The sequence below is a fragment of the Rhinolophus sinicus genome, chromosome 6 (assembly GCF_057876585.1).
Source record: "Rhinolophus sinicus isolate RSI-liver-muscle chromosome 6, RSI-T2T, whole genome shotgun sequence".
NCBI lineage: Eukaryota > Metazoa > Chordata > Mammalia > Chiroptera > Rhinolophidae > Rhinolophus > Rhinolophus sinicus.
The window spans coordinates 1,111,717-1,129,287 of NC_142506.1; the positions used below are offsets into that span (position 1 = coordinate 1,111,717).

Sequence of the window (17,571 nt, forward strand, 5' to 3'; positions counted from 1 at the left end):
TGTCACCATAGGCCTGTGTCCCCTGTCACCCCCTCCCCCTCCCCTTCTGTCCAGTCTCCTGGGCCCTGTGCAGCTGTCTCTCCTCACGCCTATCACTGTCCCCATCTGTCTCCCACCGTCTCCCTGTGGTGAGGTCACTGGGCCTGGGACACCCACACAGACCAGGAAACACTCTGCATTCCGGCCCTCAGAGGCTGGAGACCTGACGGGCGGGGCAAGAAGTGGGACCCCATGTGCAGAGGGAGCACCCCCCTACCAGGGCCAGGTCATGGGTGGCTTCTCAGGGGAGGGGACATTAGGACAGGGCCTTGAATGGCAGAGACTCGTTAGGTAGAGGGGGACGTGCCAGGCCAGGCAGAAGGGCAGTCCGGACAGGCCAGGGGTGACCCAGGATCTGGGCTGGCACCATGAAGTACCCCCGCTGTCACCTGGCCCCTAGGCCTTACCCTGTGGTCATGCTTGTGGTGATATAGTCCCCTTGTGTCATGTGGCAGAAGGTGCTGAGAGGCTGACGGGACGTCCGTGAGCGTCCACTACCTGCCTTCTCCAGGCTGAAGTCCACGTGGGCCCTGCTCCAAGTGCCCAGGGAAACCCAAGCTCCAGTGCAGAGGGGACCTTCACTCCACCTTGGACTTGGGCCAGCACCAAACCCTCCAGACCGTTTCCCCAGTCACCTGTCCAACCCGCCCCTTGTCCCCAGGGGGCTGCCTGGGCCTGTGTCTGGGTTGACTAGGCACACATGTGCACATATGTACATGGTCCTATACGGAACTAGAAACACAGCAGGAGAACCAGCCCTCCGGGAGGGCAGGAGACAGGCCCCAGCTTGACCAGATTCCTTGGCAAGGGCCTTTGTCCACTCTGAGACCAGCCCTCTGCCACGCCCTGTTCTGGCAACTTCGCTGGGCCCCTGGGAGAGTTTGCTTTCTGGATCCTGGGAGGGGCACCCCACATTTCCAGCCATGGTGAACCAGGGCTGGGTAGCCTTCTACAGAGCAGGGACCCGCAGCCCACAGCCCCTGAGTCCAGAGAGCCCCCTTCCTGTCAGTTATCACCCCCTCCATGGATTTCCTGCTCCTTGACGAGGGGCAGCCACCAGGACCTGAAGCAGGTCTCTCCTGGGGCGAGGGACTCATGGCCGGGCACCACTGACACCCCCCCCAGTGGGAGGAGACTGGTGGCCTAGGAGGCCCCAGCAACCTATGGGCAAGACCTGCAGTCTGAAGGGTTCTGTGGCCCTGAGCCAACTCCCAAGCAGGGCCGAACCTTCACAGCCCAGTGACCTCCACCACCAGCCCGAGTACACCCATGTGTCCAGCACACTGACAGCATAGCACGGCCACCATCCGCCTGGAGAGGACAGATCAAGGGCAGGTGACTGAGAATTCAAGTGCCGCCTTTGATTATCCTGTCTGAGGCTGTGACTGAGCTTTGGGCAAGGGGGTGGACGCTGTCCCCAGTCACCCATCACACTCCTCACCTGGCAATGTGGGGTCACTAGGCCTTCGAGCCTCCACAGACACACACAGGGAAGGCTGTGCCCCCTCCCGGCCACTGCTCCCACATGGGGCACCCTGCCTGCCAACCATGGCCTCTGAGGTCTTCCGCTCCTGACATGGGCAGCGGCCCTACTGGGCAGCGCCCCCTCACAGTACCATGTTTCCCATCCTTGCACCCAGACCAGCCTGTCTTGGCACGCCCACCCACGTCACCACCGCTCCATGTCTACCTCCACTGTGACCCCCTTGCTAGGTTCCACAGCTGCCCTTGGGTACACGATCCTCTGCCTGGTTTAGACATGAAAGGAAGTGGTCAGAGTGGCTCGTGAGCACTGCCAGCCACACAGGATGCAGGAGGTTGGGGAAGCCAGGACCCGCTCCTTTGATCAAGCTCCCGCCCGATGTTCCCTGGCTCCCGCGGGTCCTGGGCACCTTCGTGGACCAAGCCTCTGAAGGGCCTCCCCTGCTGCCATGGCCACACCGCCACATGGGGCCCAACTGATCTGCAGTCACCACTCTCGCCCTTTGCACACAAAAAGCTCCTTTTGTTTCCTTGCAACCTTCCCGCAGTCCCATACAAGTTGCCTCAGCCCACAAGGCCAGGTCACTTCTGCCCTCAGGCTGCAAACCACGGACGTGCCACTCAACCTTGGCCAGGCCACGCCGCCCCTCCAGCCCCACTTCTCCATTGCTGAATACCTGTTGCAAACCCAACTGTTTCCAACCGCCTGCTCTTTCCCAAGCCTGCAGAGCTGGGCCCTCCGGGGCAGGTGGTCACAGCATGGCCCACACCCCATCACTCACTTGCTTTATGTCCGGGGGGTCCCACCTCCCTGCCTTCTTCAAGGGGCCTGCAGAACAGCCCCTATCCTTGATCCCAACTCCCCCAACCCCACCAGGAGTCTGGAAGCCCAGACTGGGGGTGACCTCCCAAGCACTCCTGAGGATCACGGACTCGACCCTGGGAATGAACTGGAAACCTGGGCCAGGCATCTATGGACAGGACGGCAAGGCTCAAGAGCTGGGGATGAGGAACGGGCCAGGAGCTGGAAGGGGGTTGGGGCAACCCACGTTCTGTGGAATGGGGACAAGTCCTGCCCTGCCATCCTGGTCCCTAAGTTCACAGGAGCTCAAGTCTGGACTGCCCCCCATGCCAGAACACACTCCCGTGAGTGTCTGCTGCTTCCCTGGGGGCCAGGGCTTCAAAATGAGGTCTTCCCCACGCACACTCACATTTAAGACCCTTTAATCTTGGGCTTTCTTTAAATAAAACAGCAACACTACAGCTTTCCCATTGTGGCTTAAGGCAGACGGCAGCGTGGAGTCGGGCGTTGCTGTGCTCCTGGCCAGCTGGTGGCTGGCTTCCTGGAAGGGCGGCAAGGAGGCAGTTCCGGGCTCCAGCTGCTCTGGCCTGCCCTGTGGGCCGGTGGGGCAGGTACAGGGGCACAAGCAAGTGGCCACACACATGCGTGGCAGCAGTCACATAATCAAGGCTCTGACCCCAGTGTCCCCTGCTAGCCAGGGAGCTGAAGCCATTGTGCAGAGCCCAGGCTGGGGCCTCCTTGCTCAGTGGCTCTGGGCCAGAGCCTGGCTCTGCAGGCCTCCCTTTCCCCAGCTCGAAGGAGAGGGATTAGGCTGGAGCGGGCGAATGCGGCCAGTGACTCCATCAGGCAGCCCTGAGAGCAGCTGCCAGGACAGGCCACTGGAGCAAAGCCAAGAAGACCTCTGCCCAGCCCCAACCCATCTAGAGAGGAAGCCCCTCAGAGCAGGAAGCAAAAACTCTGCAGCAAGACAGGATGTCAGGCAGACAGCCCAGCGGGAGGGTCAGAGGGGGCAGGATCCCACCCACGGTCACACAGCATAGCCCTATGGGCACTGAGGGATGCAGAGGCGATGGTGGGGTGCAGAGAGCACCCCGGCAGAATCCCACTCCCTCCTTGGCATCAAGTCCTGCCTAGGACACCCCTAGCCACGGGAAGCTCACCACCTCCATAGAAACCCTGTGCCATCTGATCTACACACACGCTCCAGCCATGAGTTTTGGCTGCAGGCCGTCCCAACCCCAGGGAGGCCGAAGGCAGCCAGGCCTCCCTCCTAGGCACCCTTCTGTTGGCCTGGCCTCTGACCTTCCAGACTCCACCCAGGGTCTGCCCCTCCCTCGCCAGCACAGAGGAATCTGCCTTGAGATGCTGGCAGTTCCTTGCTAAATCAAGCCCCCGCCCTGCCCCAAAGATGGCTCTGGCGTCACCACTGGCACTTCCAACACAGCTCCAGCTGCAGGCTCTGGTGCTCAGGGTGGCTCTAGATGGTCCCTGTTCTCCAAGCACTCTACACGTGGGCCCCCCACTTTTCCCATCATCTCCACCCTGAGGACAGATAGATCAGGGTGCCCATCCCATGCTCAGGGCAGGGAGGGCCAGAGGGGCACCACTAATGGGGAAGGGGGAGGGAGGCCGAGCAGGGGAAGGGGGCTGAGTTGTCACAGGGCCACTCCAGCTGGGAAAGAGCCCCGCCTGGTCAGCCCATTCTGCACTCTCTGCCCCCTGGCAGGAGGGGCTGGGTGGGCAACTGCCCCCAGGTCAAGGCTGGCAGGCAGGGAGTGGTGGTCACTGGTTCTTGGCAGCGTCGACCCCACTCTCAGCCCGGAGCAGCCGGCTGCTGGCCTTGTTGTAGGCAATCCAGAGCAGCAGGTCTTCAGGCAGGTCAGGGGGCTCCACCTGCAGTGGGGAGAGGAGGGTGAGGCTCCCACGGGCCCCCCACTGCCATGGGGACCCAGCAAGGCTGCTGCTCCCTTGTCCGAAGGCCAATCCCCAGCCCCAGGCGCCCCCACCCTCCTGGGCCCAGTGTTTACACTTCCCCACCCTAGCTCTCAAGATGTCACCCTCCTTTATCTGGCCTATCTCCCCTACAGAGCCACCCTGAGCCCTCCGTGTAGCCCCAGAACCCAGGTAAAAACCCTCTGAGGCCAGCTGGTTGGAGAGCGGTGACAGGTGATGGGGGACCCAGAGGAGCTAGGGGCCTGTGGAGTCAAGACTTAGTAGGGGGTACAGGGGTAGCGAGGCGGCCATCAGAGCTGCTTTGCTGGGAGAGCACTGGACAGAGGCTTGGTGAGCCCCTCTCTTTCTGGACTTGCCCCCAGGTCAGCTCTGGGCCTGACCATGGTATTCCCGCCCCTGCCCGCTCAGCCACACCAGCCGCCTGCCTGCATGCTGGGCCACCATTTGTGATGAAGTGGCAGGTGAGACGCTGGGCTCTGCCTGAGGGGTCAGAGGCCTTGCAGACGGGCTTTGGGAGTTCCCAGGGTTGAGGGGAAAGCCCCAGGTGAACGCCCACCCACCCAGGCATTGAGGAGACCAGGCAGAGGTGATCGGAGCTGGAGCCCCAGCCTTCCCTGAAGACAAGGGAGCTGCCCCCATCACAGGGCATGTCCAGGCCAGGAGCACTCTCCTCCCAGCCCAGCTGTTCCCCTAAGGCCACCCTGCCCCACACCAGCCTTTCAGCACGTGGGACTCAGCCCGCCCCAAACAAAACCCGAGACTCCATCTGGGACTCCCTCCCAGAGGCTCAGGCTAGAAACCCAGGCAACTCCCGGCTATCCCCTGGCCCTCCAGTGTCTGGCTGGGTGTTCTTGGGCTGTCCCTCCCCTGCTGTGTGGTCAACCCCCTTATCCCTCACGAGGACCTGACCTATCAGTCCAAGAGACCCTCCCTCGCAGCAAAGCTGCCTTGGTTCCCCTCTGTTCTTCCTCTGTTCCCAGCTCTCAGCCCATCGATTTAAACTTCGATGGCAGTCACTGCCCCAGTCTTGGCCTCCTGACACATGAAAGGACACTCAGAGCATCTCTGTCCCTAAAGGGGTGGGGGGAAGGTCCAGGCCCTTTAACCAGGGAGCTGTGCCTATGGCCTGCCGTGCAGCGTCAAGCAGTTCCCATCACCTCTGAACCTCAGTTTCCCCAACTCTGATACGGGGAAAGGCTGGCTCCTCCCAATTAAAGTGAGGCTGTGTTCCTCCTCTGCTCAGGAGGTGCCTGTCCATGGACAGAGGACAGTGCCTGCCTGTGGGCATTGAGGGGTCGGGACAGGCCCTGGCTTGGGCATGGAAGCTCCCGGCATGTTTTCAGGAACCCGCCCTGGCAACCACTGCGGCAGCAATGCCGTGGCCATCCCCAGGGCCTGGTTGCCATGCTGCAGTAGCCAGCTGTGCTATGCTGGGAGGGGCCTTGAGCCCCAGGTGGCACTGTGGCCTCTCTTCAACTGGAAAAAGAAAAGCAAACCCAGGTGATGGTGACCCAGCCTCTCAGCTGTAAGCTGTGTTAACAGGGGTCTCAGGTTCTTAAGAACTCCCAGCAATCTCCTTTTACTGGCACCCTCCCACACACATACACTATGTTCAGAACCAAGGACCAGAGAGGGTGGCTCCACACTCCAGGCCACACAGCAGTGCCAGGACTTAGACTACTGGGAGAGACCTGGTCTGGGGTTCCTTATTCTGGAAAAGGTGGCCTGTGGGGCATGGACCCTTGACGGGCCAGGTTAAGAAGCGGCAGGAGGGGAGCATGCAAAGTCCAGTTATGGAGAGTTGATTCGGGGACCCTAGGAGCTCCCAAGAAGTCATCAGTTTAGGAGGCCCCGGGCCCAAAGGAAAGGTCTGGAATGGTACGCGGTACTCGGTAGCACTGCAAGGGAGTGGGCCTTTTCCAGGGGAGGGGGCAAAGACCAGGAGTCCTCGGGACCCCGCGGCGGGGGTGCATCCATGGCGGGGGGAGGGCGCTCACCCTGCGCTTGCACAGATGCTGCACGACTCGCTCCGGTGAGGTGCCCAGCACGTGCTGGCTGGAGCGCAGCAGAGCGCACACGAAGCCGTCGCGCAGGCTGATAAAGCGCGCCTCCAAGTAGAAGGCGCGGTCGTCCCAGCCCAGTAGGCGGGTGCGCACTTCGAAGGCCTCGAGCAGGCGTAGCGAGCGGCGGTAGCGCGCGCACGAGGCGGCCAGCACAGCGCGCGCCCCGAGTGCGCGTAGCGCCCCGAGCACGCCGCAGCGGGCCAGGTGCGCGGCGCGCGCCACATCAGCCTCGCGCAGGTAGCGCGCGTTGTTCATGTGCAGCAGCAGGTCCAAATCCGAAGGCAGCACGCGTCCGGCATAGCGCGACTCGGCTAACAGGTCTAGAAGGCGCGGCTGCAGCAGGCGCGCGCGCAGCATGGCGCACGGCACACGCACCAGGTACCATCCGTCCAGCAGCGCAAAGTAGGCGAGCGCCAGGGTCAGCAAAGCCACGAGCAGTCCCGGCATTGCGACAGACCCGTGACGCCTGTACCAGCCGGTGCACGCTGCGCTGCTGCCGGTCAGCCCCGGAACCCGCGAGCGCAGCACGGCCGGAGCGAACCACCTCCCGAAGCCGGCAGAGGGGGTAATGCGTCTGCGGCCGCGGGAGCTGTAGGCGTTTCTCAGCCTCGGGTTCCCCTCCTCCCTCAGTGGTCCGTCCCGCCCCGCCGCCGGCGCGGCTTTGGCTTTCCCCTGGCGGGCTGGGCAGAGGACCGCGCTCGGAGCGCCACAGCGGCATCTGGCGGTCTCACTCCGCGTTGCAGGCGCAGGAGCGCCCGGGGTCGTCCACAGTCTCCACCCTCGCTAGGAGCGTAAGCCCCTGGCGTCTCCCCTGGCCTTTGAAGACTCGGACTGGCCCTGGAGATTCAGGCCCTGATCTGAGCGGAGTCCCAGGCGGGACTTTGTAAGAGAAATGGACACAGCGGGTCCCCTGGGGCGCTGCTTGGAGACTCTACTGGAAACCGACCCTCCTCTGCTCCTGAACCTGCAGAGCTCTCCACTTCCGCAGGGCCATAGCCCTAAAGCATATGCGGCAGATCTGGGACGCGTCACAGGCTGACCCCAATACGCCTTTTCAGTCCCAGCCTGTAGCCTCATTACTCCTCCCCACCCACACCCACCCCTACCCCGCAAAGATCCCGATCACCTCAAGCTCACCCCCAAACATTCCCAGCCTTTGCCCCTTTAGAAACCGGAGCAAATAACGTGTGGGGTGGAGGAGGTAGGCGGCGAATGTCAATGACTCAGCAGGAGATCAAAGGTGCCTTGAACTTGGGACTCGGCCCGGCCCAGCGGACAGTCGCACATACTCGGATGTCCTGTCCCTCTTCTCGACGAGACTGGGGAGGGAAAGCCCAGAGAAGGCCAGGCCAGCTCTTCCGGCTGGCCCCCAGGGCTCTCAAACAACAGCGTTTGCAGGGACCCGGGAGGCGGCCTCCTTTAGTCCGGCTGGAGTCCGGGAGTGGGTGCCGTGGTGGTGAAGGAGCTCCTGGGTGCTTGCTGTGAGGTCCGGGCATCTCTGAGACGCATCCAGTGGCATCTGGGCTTTAGTCCAGTGCACACCGGGCCTGGGCTCAGGCAGCAGGGTTCTTGACCTTCTTAAAGGGCGAGCTCAGTCTCCCAGGCAGCCCCGTTCCACAGTCCCAGGCTGGGGCTGGGCAGCTGCATGGAACTCAGGCAGACACTGAGTTCTTTGCTTTTCTGAATTTGGTTCTGGGGCCAGCAGCTGGGCAGAGTGGGATTTAGGTTTTCCTGAGTCCCCAGATCTGCTTGCCCACCTCCAGGGACAGGGAGCTCAGTTCCTGGCCAGGCAGGTTCAGCTGCGCTAAGATAGGCCTTTCCCACACTGCTCACACTTGTCTGTAATGCTCTGCGGTCACGGCTTGGCTCTGACTTGGCCATCTGGAATGGGAACTGGAAGGACATGTCCGTCTCTGTCCACCTTGGCCTCTGCTCTGAGAATGCAGCCTCTCAGTCACCCACCTTGTCCCACCTTCCCGGGGAGGGGCCTGCAGCTGGAGGCCTGGTTCTGGAGAGGCCAGCGAAGGGGGGGTAATGAGGATCCAGAAGGGAGCTTACAAGGCCCTGGGCCTGCCTCGCAGCCTGTGCTCCACCCCCCTGCTTCCTTCTCAGCTTCTGCTGTCCAGGCTGCCCCCAACACACACACACACACACACACACACACACACACACACACACACACCATGCACACACTGTTCCCTCTGCCAGGGGACCTTCCTGGCTTAGAGTATCTGAGCTCCAGGAACCAAGCTCTAGCCTTGGGCCCCAGGTCCTGTGCCAGATCCTGGCTGATAGGCCTGAAGCTCTGCCTGGGGGCCCCCAGAAAGCAAAGGCCAAGCCAGGTCTGTATGCTGAACGTGCCCTGGGCCCCAGAGGGGCTAGCCTTGGAGAGGCGGGAACCCAGAGTCTCGCTATGGGAGCCGGGCAGGCTGGGTGAGCCCCAGAGTATGCAGAGGGTGGTGCGTGGGCGGGGAGTGTCAACACTCGGAGTCAGTCGGGTCCTAGCATGGGGAAGTCTAACTTTCTAGCTTCCTGATTTCCTGGTGTTGCCACCCACGGACCCGTGTCCAAGAGGAAGGTGGCAAACCGCCTGCGGACCCACCTAAAGGAGGATGCTGGGCTGCGAGGGGCTCCCTGGGCCTCTGGCCTGGATGTGTTGGTCAGCATCCAGACCCCACCTCACCTCCAGCCCGGAGCTCCAGGACTTGGGTTCTCACCCTGCCTTACCCACCACTCAGTACGTGACAGGGGCCAGAAGTGCACTCCTGTGCAGGTCCCCACACTGGCACAGGCTGCCCTCCCTCAGCCCTGGCGCCCTGGGCGCAGGGAGACAGGCTGTTTTCAGAGGGGCTTCTGAAGCATGAAAAGGTGTCCGCCTGGAGATTCCCCCGGATTCCACGTGCATGGCCTGCTGGCCCCGGGCCCACAGTTACCCCGGAAGGAGCCCCAGGAGGTGTGATGGACCTTGGTGAGGTGTTGGGGGAGGCCAGCCGGTCACTGGGGACCCTTTTGTATTGTTTGAATTTCTCACTGTAGGTGTGGAACACTTAAAACCAACAAAATAAAATATATAAGTAACAGAGGGAATGTCCTCAAGCTGAAGGGAGGGCAAGGAGAGAGGGCGGCTGGCTCTCTCACAGTAGCAGCCCCTCCCACCAGCACTTCTTTACTAGGTGTAGTCTCTGGGCCAATCCTCATGGCAATGAGGGCTCACAGGTGAGTACCTGAGGCTCAGAGAGGTTGAGCAACTTGGTCAAGGCCACACAGTGAGAGCTGGGAGTCCCCAGGGATGCTGTCCTGACTTCCACCACAATGTCTTCCCTTCCAGGTGTCAGACATTTACTCCTGCCCAGGCCAGAGTTCCACCCCATGTGGCTACAGCCACCAAGGTGGACCCAGGTGACAACCCAACACAGCCCTGGAGCCCAACCCTCGCTCGGACCTGAGGGCGTGCAAGGACAGAGGCTCTCTGCAACTAAACCAAGAAGTCTTTATTACGGGTGTCCTGTGCGCTGGGGTGGCTGCACGTGGTGGTGGGGAGATGGCCCTGCTCTAGGCTGTATGTATCTCTTGGGGCACCTGGGACCTCACACCCCTGCCCCCAATTGTACTTGGTCCATTTCATCTCAGTCTTTGCAGGGACCCTCCTGAGTGCTTCCTTCATGCTGGGTACAGGGGACAACACAGGTAGGACCTGGCTCAGCTTGTGGAGGGGACAGACAGGCAAGGCTTCCTGGAGGAAGAGGTGCCTGAGTGAGGGTTAAAGGGTGGGTTGGAATATAGGGCAGTGGAAACAGCAGCCAGAGGCCCAGGAGCCAGACAAGCCATATTCAGAAAGTTCCGTATCACTGGAGCCCAGGCTGCAGGGCAGTGGGCGCAGGCAGGAGTCGGAGGGAGCCTGGGAGGGCTGGAAAGGACCGAGGGCATGGTCAGGGTTCAGGAAGGGCCTTGACTGGGCCGGTGTGTGTGAGGAGTGCCCCAGCGTGAGCCACAGCGGGGTCCTCCTGGAGCCTACAGCTGGCTGGGTCCCCAGAGCAGCAGGCTGAGGACAGTGGCAAGCAGCCCCAGGGTGACGACAGCCGGCTGCGGGGCATGGGCCCCGTTGGCATTGCACAGGTCAGTGGAGCAGCACGTGATGTTCTTGCTGCTCACGTAGTAGTTCTGCGAGTCCTCCTTGCAGTGTGAGCTACAGCCCTTGCTGATGATGGTCAGGACGCCAATAGCACCTGGCAACGGGGGACCACCGGGCTGGGGCTGGTCCTGGGCACTCACCCACCTGGCCTCGCCCCAGCCCGCATCCCCCCCTCTAACTAAAACTCTACATCACCCTGGCTCAGCCTCAAGGTGGCAAGCAGTGTGAGGGCAGGGACCTGGTCTCATCCACGTCCCCATGCCCAGGGCAGCCAGACCTGTGGAATGATTGAGTAAATGCGGGAATGGATGGATGAGTGATGGATGGATGGGTGGATGGATGGATGGATGGATGGATGGGTGGGGGGAAGAATAGCTAAATGGATTAGTGAGTAAGCAATGGATAAGGGAGTGTGTGAATGGATGAGTAATGGAGGGGGAATGGGGGGATGGGTGGATGGGAAGCTGAGCACCTAGCTCTATGTCTATGTGTGGACAGATGAACAGGTGGGCAGATGAACAGGTGGACAGAAGGATGCACAGTGCAGTTCAGTGGCAGAGACCCAAGCCCAGGTTCTTTGAATTCCTGCTGGTGGACACAAGCCGCAGGGCGTCTAAGGGGATGGCACACAGGGTAGGGCAGGCCCACATCCAGCCCAGGGGACTCTGGGCAGGGTGACCAGGAAGACGAGGGGACAGCAGGGTCACTCACTGATGCGCTCAATCCAGCACTCGGTCTCCGAGAGGGTGCAGTTCTGCACATGCTGGCAGTCCGCGTTGCTCACCTGGGACTTGCAGGAGTAGCACTGCAGGCCGGTGCCTGCGGGGAGGAGGGGCTCAGAGGCTGCCTGGTTTATGCTCCCAGTGGTGGGAGGAGCAGCCTCATTTTCTCACCTGCCACAGGACAGGGACAGCGACAGAGTGCTGTCAGGTGCCCTCCAGGAGCTGGGAACATGGAGGAGCACAAGAGCCCGTCCCACCCCTCACCTGGGTGCCCCTCACCTGGGTGCCCCTCACCTGGATGCCCCTCACCTGGGTGCCCCTCACCTGGGTGCCCCTCACCAGGAGGGAATGGCCATGAATCCAAATCCACCCACATGGCCTCTCTGCCCACCTCCTGTCACAGCACCTGGAATCCACCTTTAGTGCCCAGCCCATCCTGTAGGATTTTAAAGCTCTGACAAAATGCCCATGCTCCTTAGAGGGAAGGGGCCAGCAAACCCCATGTGGGTCCTGGCTGACCCCACCTGGCAGTGGCCTGCTGGACTCCGGGCCCTTCCCAGAACGGCACATGCCTCCAGGCATCAACGCCCTCCCGGCCTTGTCCCCAACAGCCTGTGCAAGCCCAGCCCGGCCTCCCAGCCCCTTCCAGCCCTCCCCCCCACCGGTGCTGTGAGATCATGGGTGGGCCCCCTGGGTCCTGTTCCATCCCTCGAGGTAGTGTCTCCAGCTGTCATGATGGTTGTCTCCTCTGGTCAAAACGATGATGCAGCTGGGATGTAAGGCACCCCAAGTGCAGACAGGCCCCATGCTGCTCGTCACTACACAGGCCAAACTCCAGCGGCCTCGGGGCCACTGTCATGATCCCCACTTTCCAGTAGAGAAGCTAAGGCTCTGAGTGGTTCCGTTACCACCCAGGGACGCTGGGCCAGGAGAGAACGAGCCAGGCCTGGAGTCCAGCCTGCAGCAGCTTAGGCCCCCACCCTCCCTATGGGACCCAGCTGTCTGCAGCAGCCCAGACGGGCTGGGGAGCAGGATCGAGTGCTCTCAGGACAGCTCCCTCCCTTATTTCAGTCTTCCCACCTTCCCTCTGTGGTGTTTCTTCACTTGAGGCTTTGTGTCCTTGTGCCTCCCACCTACCCTGAAGTCTCTGTGTGCTTCCGTCTGTCTGTCTGCCCCTCTAGGAGCTTAGCCCTGCCCCACAGTGGTGAAGGGGAGAAAACAGGCTGCCAGGCCAGCCTGTCTCAGGAGACAGCTCGGGGCAACGGCCGGGTGAGTGGTTTCTGCATCTGGGCTGTACTAAGAGCTGCCCCGGAGGGCACATGGTCCGGATGAAAGCCCCTCCTTCCGCTGCCGCCTCCCTTCCTTCCACATGACCTCCCTTCTCCCTATCCCCCCACCCTCCTCTTCTTTCTGCCCCTCTGGCCTCCCTCCAGTGCTCCCACCCCAGCCCTGCTCCCCTGGCCCTGCCCTGTGGCTGGCTGGGGTCTCACCTGGCTGCAGGGCCAAGCCAGCAGCCAGCAGGATGAACAGGACAGCTTTCATGGTCACAGGCAGGCAATGGTGGAGGGGACCTCAGAGCGGCTTTATATCACTTCAGCTGGAAAGGGGGAGGCTCCACTGCCCACTGTCAACATGGTTAGGTTTCCTGGGGCCAGCAGGGCCTGGGCAGGGCGGATCCCAAAGTCCCACTGCCCCACCAGGCTGTCCCCTCCCACTCCCTGTGCCTTTCTTTCTGCTTCCTGAAGGCAGGGCCTGCTCGGGGCAGGGACCACTCTCCGCACACTCAGCCATTTCTCAGCTGTCCTCAGGATGAGGCCCCAGACTCGACCTCCACCCATGTCAGAGCGGGCAGTGTGGCCGGAGAAGGGAGACCAGTTCCTTGAGATGCATTCACTCCTTTAGTCTTCCAGTAAAGGTTGAAAGGTGCCTCCCTCACTCAGCCCCGCTGCGCTTTGTGCAAGAGCAGCACTGGGGCTCACTGCCCCGAGGTGGGTGACAGGCCTTCATCAGATGTCACAGATGTATCAGTGTGTATCGAGGTGTGAGCTGCAGAGAGGGTGCCACAGGCTGGGATTGTTCTGGGAAGTGTCCTGGAAGCTGATGGGGCGTGGGCACAGCCACGGCACACAGGTGTGAAGTGTCGGGTGTGCACAGGCCAGGCCTGGGCCTTAACCCTCGTGACCTTCCAATCCCTACACGACCCACACGACATGGAACTTCAGCTACAAAGGCGTGAGGAAGTGCAGTGCCAGGGGCCTCGGCAGCAGGAGGTGGAAGGGGCTTGGCTCTGGGCTGGACAGTCTCTGCCTGGACCCCAGACTCACTCTCCACCCTGCTTTGTGTCCTGGGGTCCACAGGGCTCCCACTGGCTGGTGAGTACAAGGCTGAGGTCCAGTGGTCAGGTCATCCCTGACTCCTGGGGTGCGGTGAAGTGGCTGCGTCACACAGGCTCTGGCCAGCCTCTGGTGATAAACTGTTACTTCCTCTCTTCTGTCCCTCTAAGCCCAGGAGGCCAGCGGCTTCCTGCTGCTGTTGACCTGGTGGCCTTAGTGGTCCCCGTTGTCCTCTCAACCTGTCCCCCTTTTGTAAACAGTCTCCCCATGACTCCTTAGAGCATCTGGGCCTGTGCTGGTGGGTACAGGCCACGCCCACTGCCTGCCAGCCAAGTGCTTGTCTGGGGGGCAACAGGCCCCTCCCACCTGAAGGTCAGCTGCTCTGACCTTCATCTTCTCCTTGATTTAACCCTGGAAAAGGACCCTGGGGCCTGTTGGAGGGATGAGGATGTTGATGGGTGAACGCTGGGGAAATCAGCTCCAGCTCAATCTGCCTGGGCAGGGGCGGGAGGCCAAGGGGCTGATGGATCCCTCTCAGTGTGGGGCAGCTCCCGTCTTCTCACCTGGAGTCCTGGATCAAGAAGCCATGGTGGTGTGGGCCAGGGGGACCCGAGACCCAGACCCTGGGACTCGTAACACCTGCGGTCTCCCCTGCCCAGCTGCCTGCCACCTACCAGGCTGCGCTATTTCCAGTGGCGATTGGCTCCCCTTTGGCAGGTGGGGACCCTGGGGCTCAGAGAGGACCAGAAACTTGCTGAAGTGTGGCCCTTCCCCCAGGGCACCTTTCTCACCCACTCTGCTCACCAGAACTTTCTCTAAACACCCCACTCCAGGCCAGTCCCATAAGCTCAGGTGACTCACACAGTAAGTAAAATGTGACTTCAGTGTTTCTGTGTGCGGCTGCCTGCCTGTCTGCCCCCGCCACACACACCTAGTTCCCACCCATGGGACTATGGGTGCTCTTGCCTGGAGCCTTTTTTATCTGTCCAGTTCCTAGCACCGGCCTGGAACATTCCTCCCTCAAATATTGACAGGTGTAAATGTTTGTTGATCTGATTTGATATGAAGTGATTACACGAAGGCAGTAGTTCTCAAATGGGGGTGCTTTTGTACCCCAGGGGTCATTTAACAAGCCAGGAGACATTTCCCCACTGAGGGGTTGTTCCCACTGAGGGTGCAACTGGCTCCCAGGAGCCCCAGGCCCAGAATGTTGCTATAGGACCCCCCACAGGACCATCCAGCTCCAGGGCCAGGCACAGTCACAGAGCAGGAGCCTTGCCCTAGCTGTCCCAGTGGGTGTGGAGGGGAGCGTGTGAAACCCAAACGCATGAGGAACTAGGGAACACTGTCTGCAGGGCTTGGGACTTGCTGGGACCCGCCACCCTACACTAGTTCCACTGCTGTATCTGGAAGCACACACATTCACTCACAGCTGGAAGGGAACCAGCCTCAGGGAGAATTGGACCTGGCCCTCGAGTCTCACCCACATCTGATGTAGGTGGCACTAGATGAGGCTTCAAGGAGACTCACCCTTAGCAACCCTCCTTCATTCTGCTCTGTGGTTCCCTCCCAGGCCTCCAGATTTTCGTTTTCTCTTGGCCCTCCACTTACTTCCCAACCCCCATGGGCCCAAACCGTCAGGTTCCCTGGAGACCTGCCTGTTTCCATAACCCTGGCTTCCAGCTCCTACCAGGATGTGAAGTGGACCGGGTAGGACCAGCAGCGGGACCAGGCCTCGGGGGGTCATGCTCTGCTGGGAGCAGATTCCACCCCACAGGGGTCCTTGACAATAGACCACTACTACTCCTGGGGCTGCCACACAGTCCCACACTTGAACTGGGTCCCCTCTCTGCCAGCAGGACATGGGCTTTACAAGCTCCCTCAGCTGGGAGACCCCTCCTTACTGAGACTCGTCACTCCAAGACCCTCCCCCGAGGGGCTGGCTGGTGAAGTGTGCCCGTCTGCGGCCTCCAAAGCCTGGGGGAGGGGCTCTTCTGGGTCCAGCACCACTTCCAGGCGAAGGTCTGCAGGCAGAGGGACAAGAGTGCTAGGCCCCAGAGGACACTAGTGGACGCTCTTCTTTGTCCTCTTTCTGACCCCTCCCTCTGTGCCAGAGTGGACTCAGTCCTTGAGGCAATGTTCAAGGGTCCCAGAGTGACGGCAGGAGTATCTCAGCATCGACGAAAAAACCTCCAGCCTAAGAGAAAGCTTGTAAGAGTTTCTTTGAGTCAAACTGATGGCAATTGCCGGGAAGCAGAATCTCAATGGACTGAGAAAATGCTCCGCAAGACGGCGGTTTGCAGCTTATTTTATATGTAGAATCAAAGGAGGAGGGTTACATGAAATCCACTGGTGGTAGATTAAGGGGGTGGGGGAAAGCAAGGCGAGGAAATCTCTGGGATTGGATGAAAGTAAATTGGAGAGACAGGTGCTTCTTTCACATAGGTGGGTACAGGATAGTTAACAGTTCACTTTTTACAGCACATAGAGATGGTAATCAGGGGACAAAAATAATGAGGGGTCCTATACTTTCCTGTTCTGGCCCAGAAAAAAGGATTACTGACATCCCAAGGGCATGTTATCTTGGATGCAAAAAGACAATAGACAGGCCCACTTAAGATAGAGATTGACCTTTGTCAAGGAAGCTACAGACTAAAGATGTGACTTCCCACCATGGCCCACCTTAGTTAGGAATTTTTATATTCACGCCATCCTATGTGGTTATTTTGTCTCCTGAGCTTGTCAGGTTTAACATGTGGCCTCTTTTCCATCCACACGGGGGAAGACCCATGCATCTTGGCGGTGGGTGCATGTCATCCCGTGTCCAGCAGGTGGCAGCAGACTGTCATAGGGGTGGAGCTGGGCTTCCTGGGGCAACCTCTCTGTCCCAGGAGAGCCCACCAAGGGAGGCTTCTGGGCTCCGTGCAGCCCTCTTCACGTGCGCGTTATGCTCCTGCCCCTTTCCTCTCAGTCAAGCACGTCTAATTCACCCATATTTTCAATACAGGGAACCATGTGCAACCAAGTGGTGCTGGTTCCAAGCCACAAAGTATTGGGGTGCATCGTCATGCAGCAGCAGATGGCTGATACAGGGGCATAAGGGCAGAGGAGGACCAGGGAGGGGGCAACTGAGGCCAGGGTGGCTTGGACTGGGGAAAGCAGTTGTTGGGAGTGAGATTAGCATGGCTGCGGAGGGCTCCTGCTCGCCTGGCTGTGGGGTGTAAGGGACACAGCACATCAAGGGTGACTCTGAGTTTTTGGCCTGAGTGAATGGAAAGTTGTCACTCCCTGAGATAGGGAGTTGCGGATGGAGTGAGGCTGGGCAGGAGGATTGAGAGTTCAGATTTAGAAATGCTGTCTAAGGTGACTGTTAGAAGCCACGTGGAGATGTGGGTAATGTGTCTGCTTCCTTGCGGGCCGTGAAAGAATTCATGAGTCAGGTAGAAATACAGAAGGAAATTTATTAAAGTAAGAAAGGTCGGCTGCGTAGAGTCTGCAGGGAAACTACTACAAACTACTGTGTCCAGTCTGCTCTCAAATTTTATGTTTTCCTGTAGTTGGGGGTGGAGGAAGGTGCGGTAAAGCTGGTTATGGCAACGTTTGCATATGTTATGTAGATCTAAGTTGGAGGCAGGAGAATGGATCCCACACAGATGCAAAACCCCTCCAGGTCACTGCCAGGCATGCAAAGCCAAAGTAAATAGAACCACTGAAACTGGTATGCATACTAAATGTATAGTAAACAGTCCTTAAGGTGTGGTGGAGAGGAGGGAAAGAAAACAAAGATTTCAAAAAGTCCCAAACTAAATTATGCTTGTTAAATCGAATTATACCAGAGGTCCAAATCTCAAAATAGATTTAATGCCACCATTACAATCCCATCCTAGCGATTAGGACAAGGAAAGCCGGTGTGCGGGGCATTATTCAACCCCCCAGTCTGCCTCTGGTCCCCAGATACACATTGCTCCATCATGTAAAATATTCACCCCACCCCAAGGTCCCCAAAAGTCTCAACTCATTACACCATCAACTCAAGTCCAAATCT

General features: G+C 59.9%; 2 protein-coding genes across 2 annotated transcripts; both read right to left on the reverse strand.

The window, feature by feature from the left end:
* Positions 1–2,728: 2,728 nt before the first annotated feature.
* Positions 2,729–8,312, reverse strand: THEM6 (thioesterase superfamily member 6). The gene is made up of 2 exons (XM_019712278.3): positions 6,274–8,312; positions 2,729–4,216 (listed from the first exon to the last, which is right to left on the reverse strand). Exons 1-2 carry the CDS (start codon positions 6,784–6,786, stop codon positions 4,106–4,108), a joined length of 624 nt encoding a protein of 207 aa, XP_019567837.3. The 5' UTR covers positions 6,787–8,312; the 3' UTR covers positions 2,729–4,105.
* Positions 8,313–9,822: 1,510 nt separating this feature from the next.
* On the reverse strand, positions 9,823–12,811 carry PSCA (prostate stem cell antigen). The gene is made up of 3 exons (XM_019712209.3): positions 12,684–12,811; positions 11,183–11,290; positions 9,823–10,565 (listed from the first exon to the last, which is right to left on the reverse strand). Exons 1-3 carry the CDS (start codon positions 12,733–12,735, stop codon positions 10,351–10,353), a joined length of 375 nt encoding a protein of 124 aa, XP_019567768.2. The 5' UTR covers positions 12,736–12,811; the 3' UTR covers positions 9,823–10,350.
* Positions 12,812–17,571: the final 4,760 nt, after the last annotated feature.

Excerpts from the sequence above, each read along its gene's own strand:
- THEM6 (XM_019712278.3), bottom strand. The coding sequence starts at position 6,786 with ATGCCGGGACTGCTCGTGGCTTTGCTGACCCTGGCGCTCGCCTACTTT. Across the intron at positions 4,217-6,273 it reads AGCATCTGTGCAAGCGCAGG|GTGGAGCCCCCTGACCTGCC; the intron begins GTGAGCGCCCTC and ends TCCCCACTGCAG.
- PSCA (XM_019712209.3), bottom strand. The coding sequence starts at position 12,735 with ATGAAAGCTGTCCTGTTCATCCTGCTGGCTGCTGGCTTGGCCCTGCAG. Across the intron at positions 11,291-12,683 it reads TGGCTTGGCCCTGCAGCCAG|GCACCGGCCTGCAGTGCTAC; the intron begins GTGAGACCCCAG and ends TCCTCCCCGCAG. Across the intron at positions 10,566-11,182 it reads GTGCTGGATTGAGCGCATCA|GTGCTATTGGCGTCCTGACC; the intron begins GTGAGTGACCCT and ends CCCCGTTGCCAG.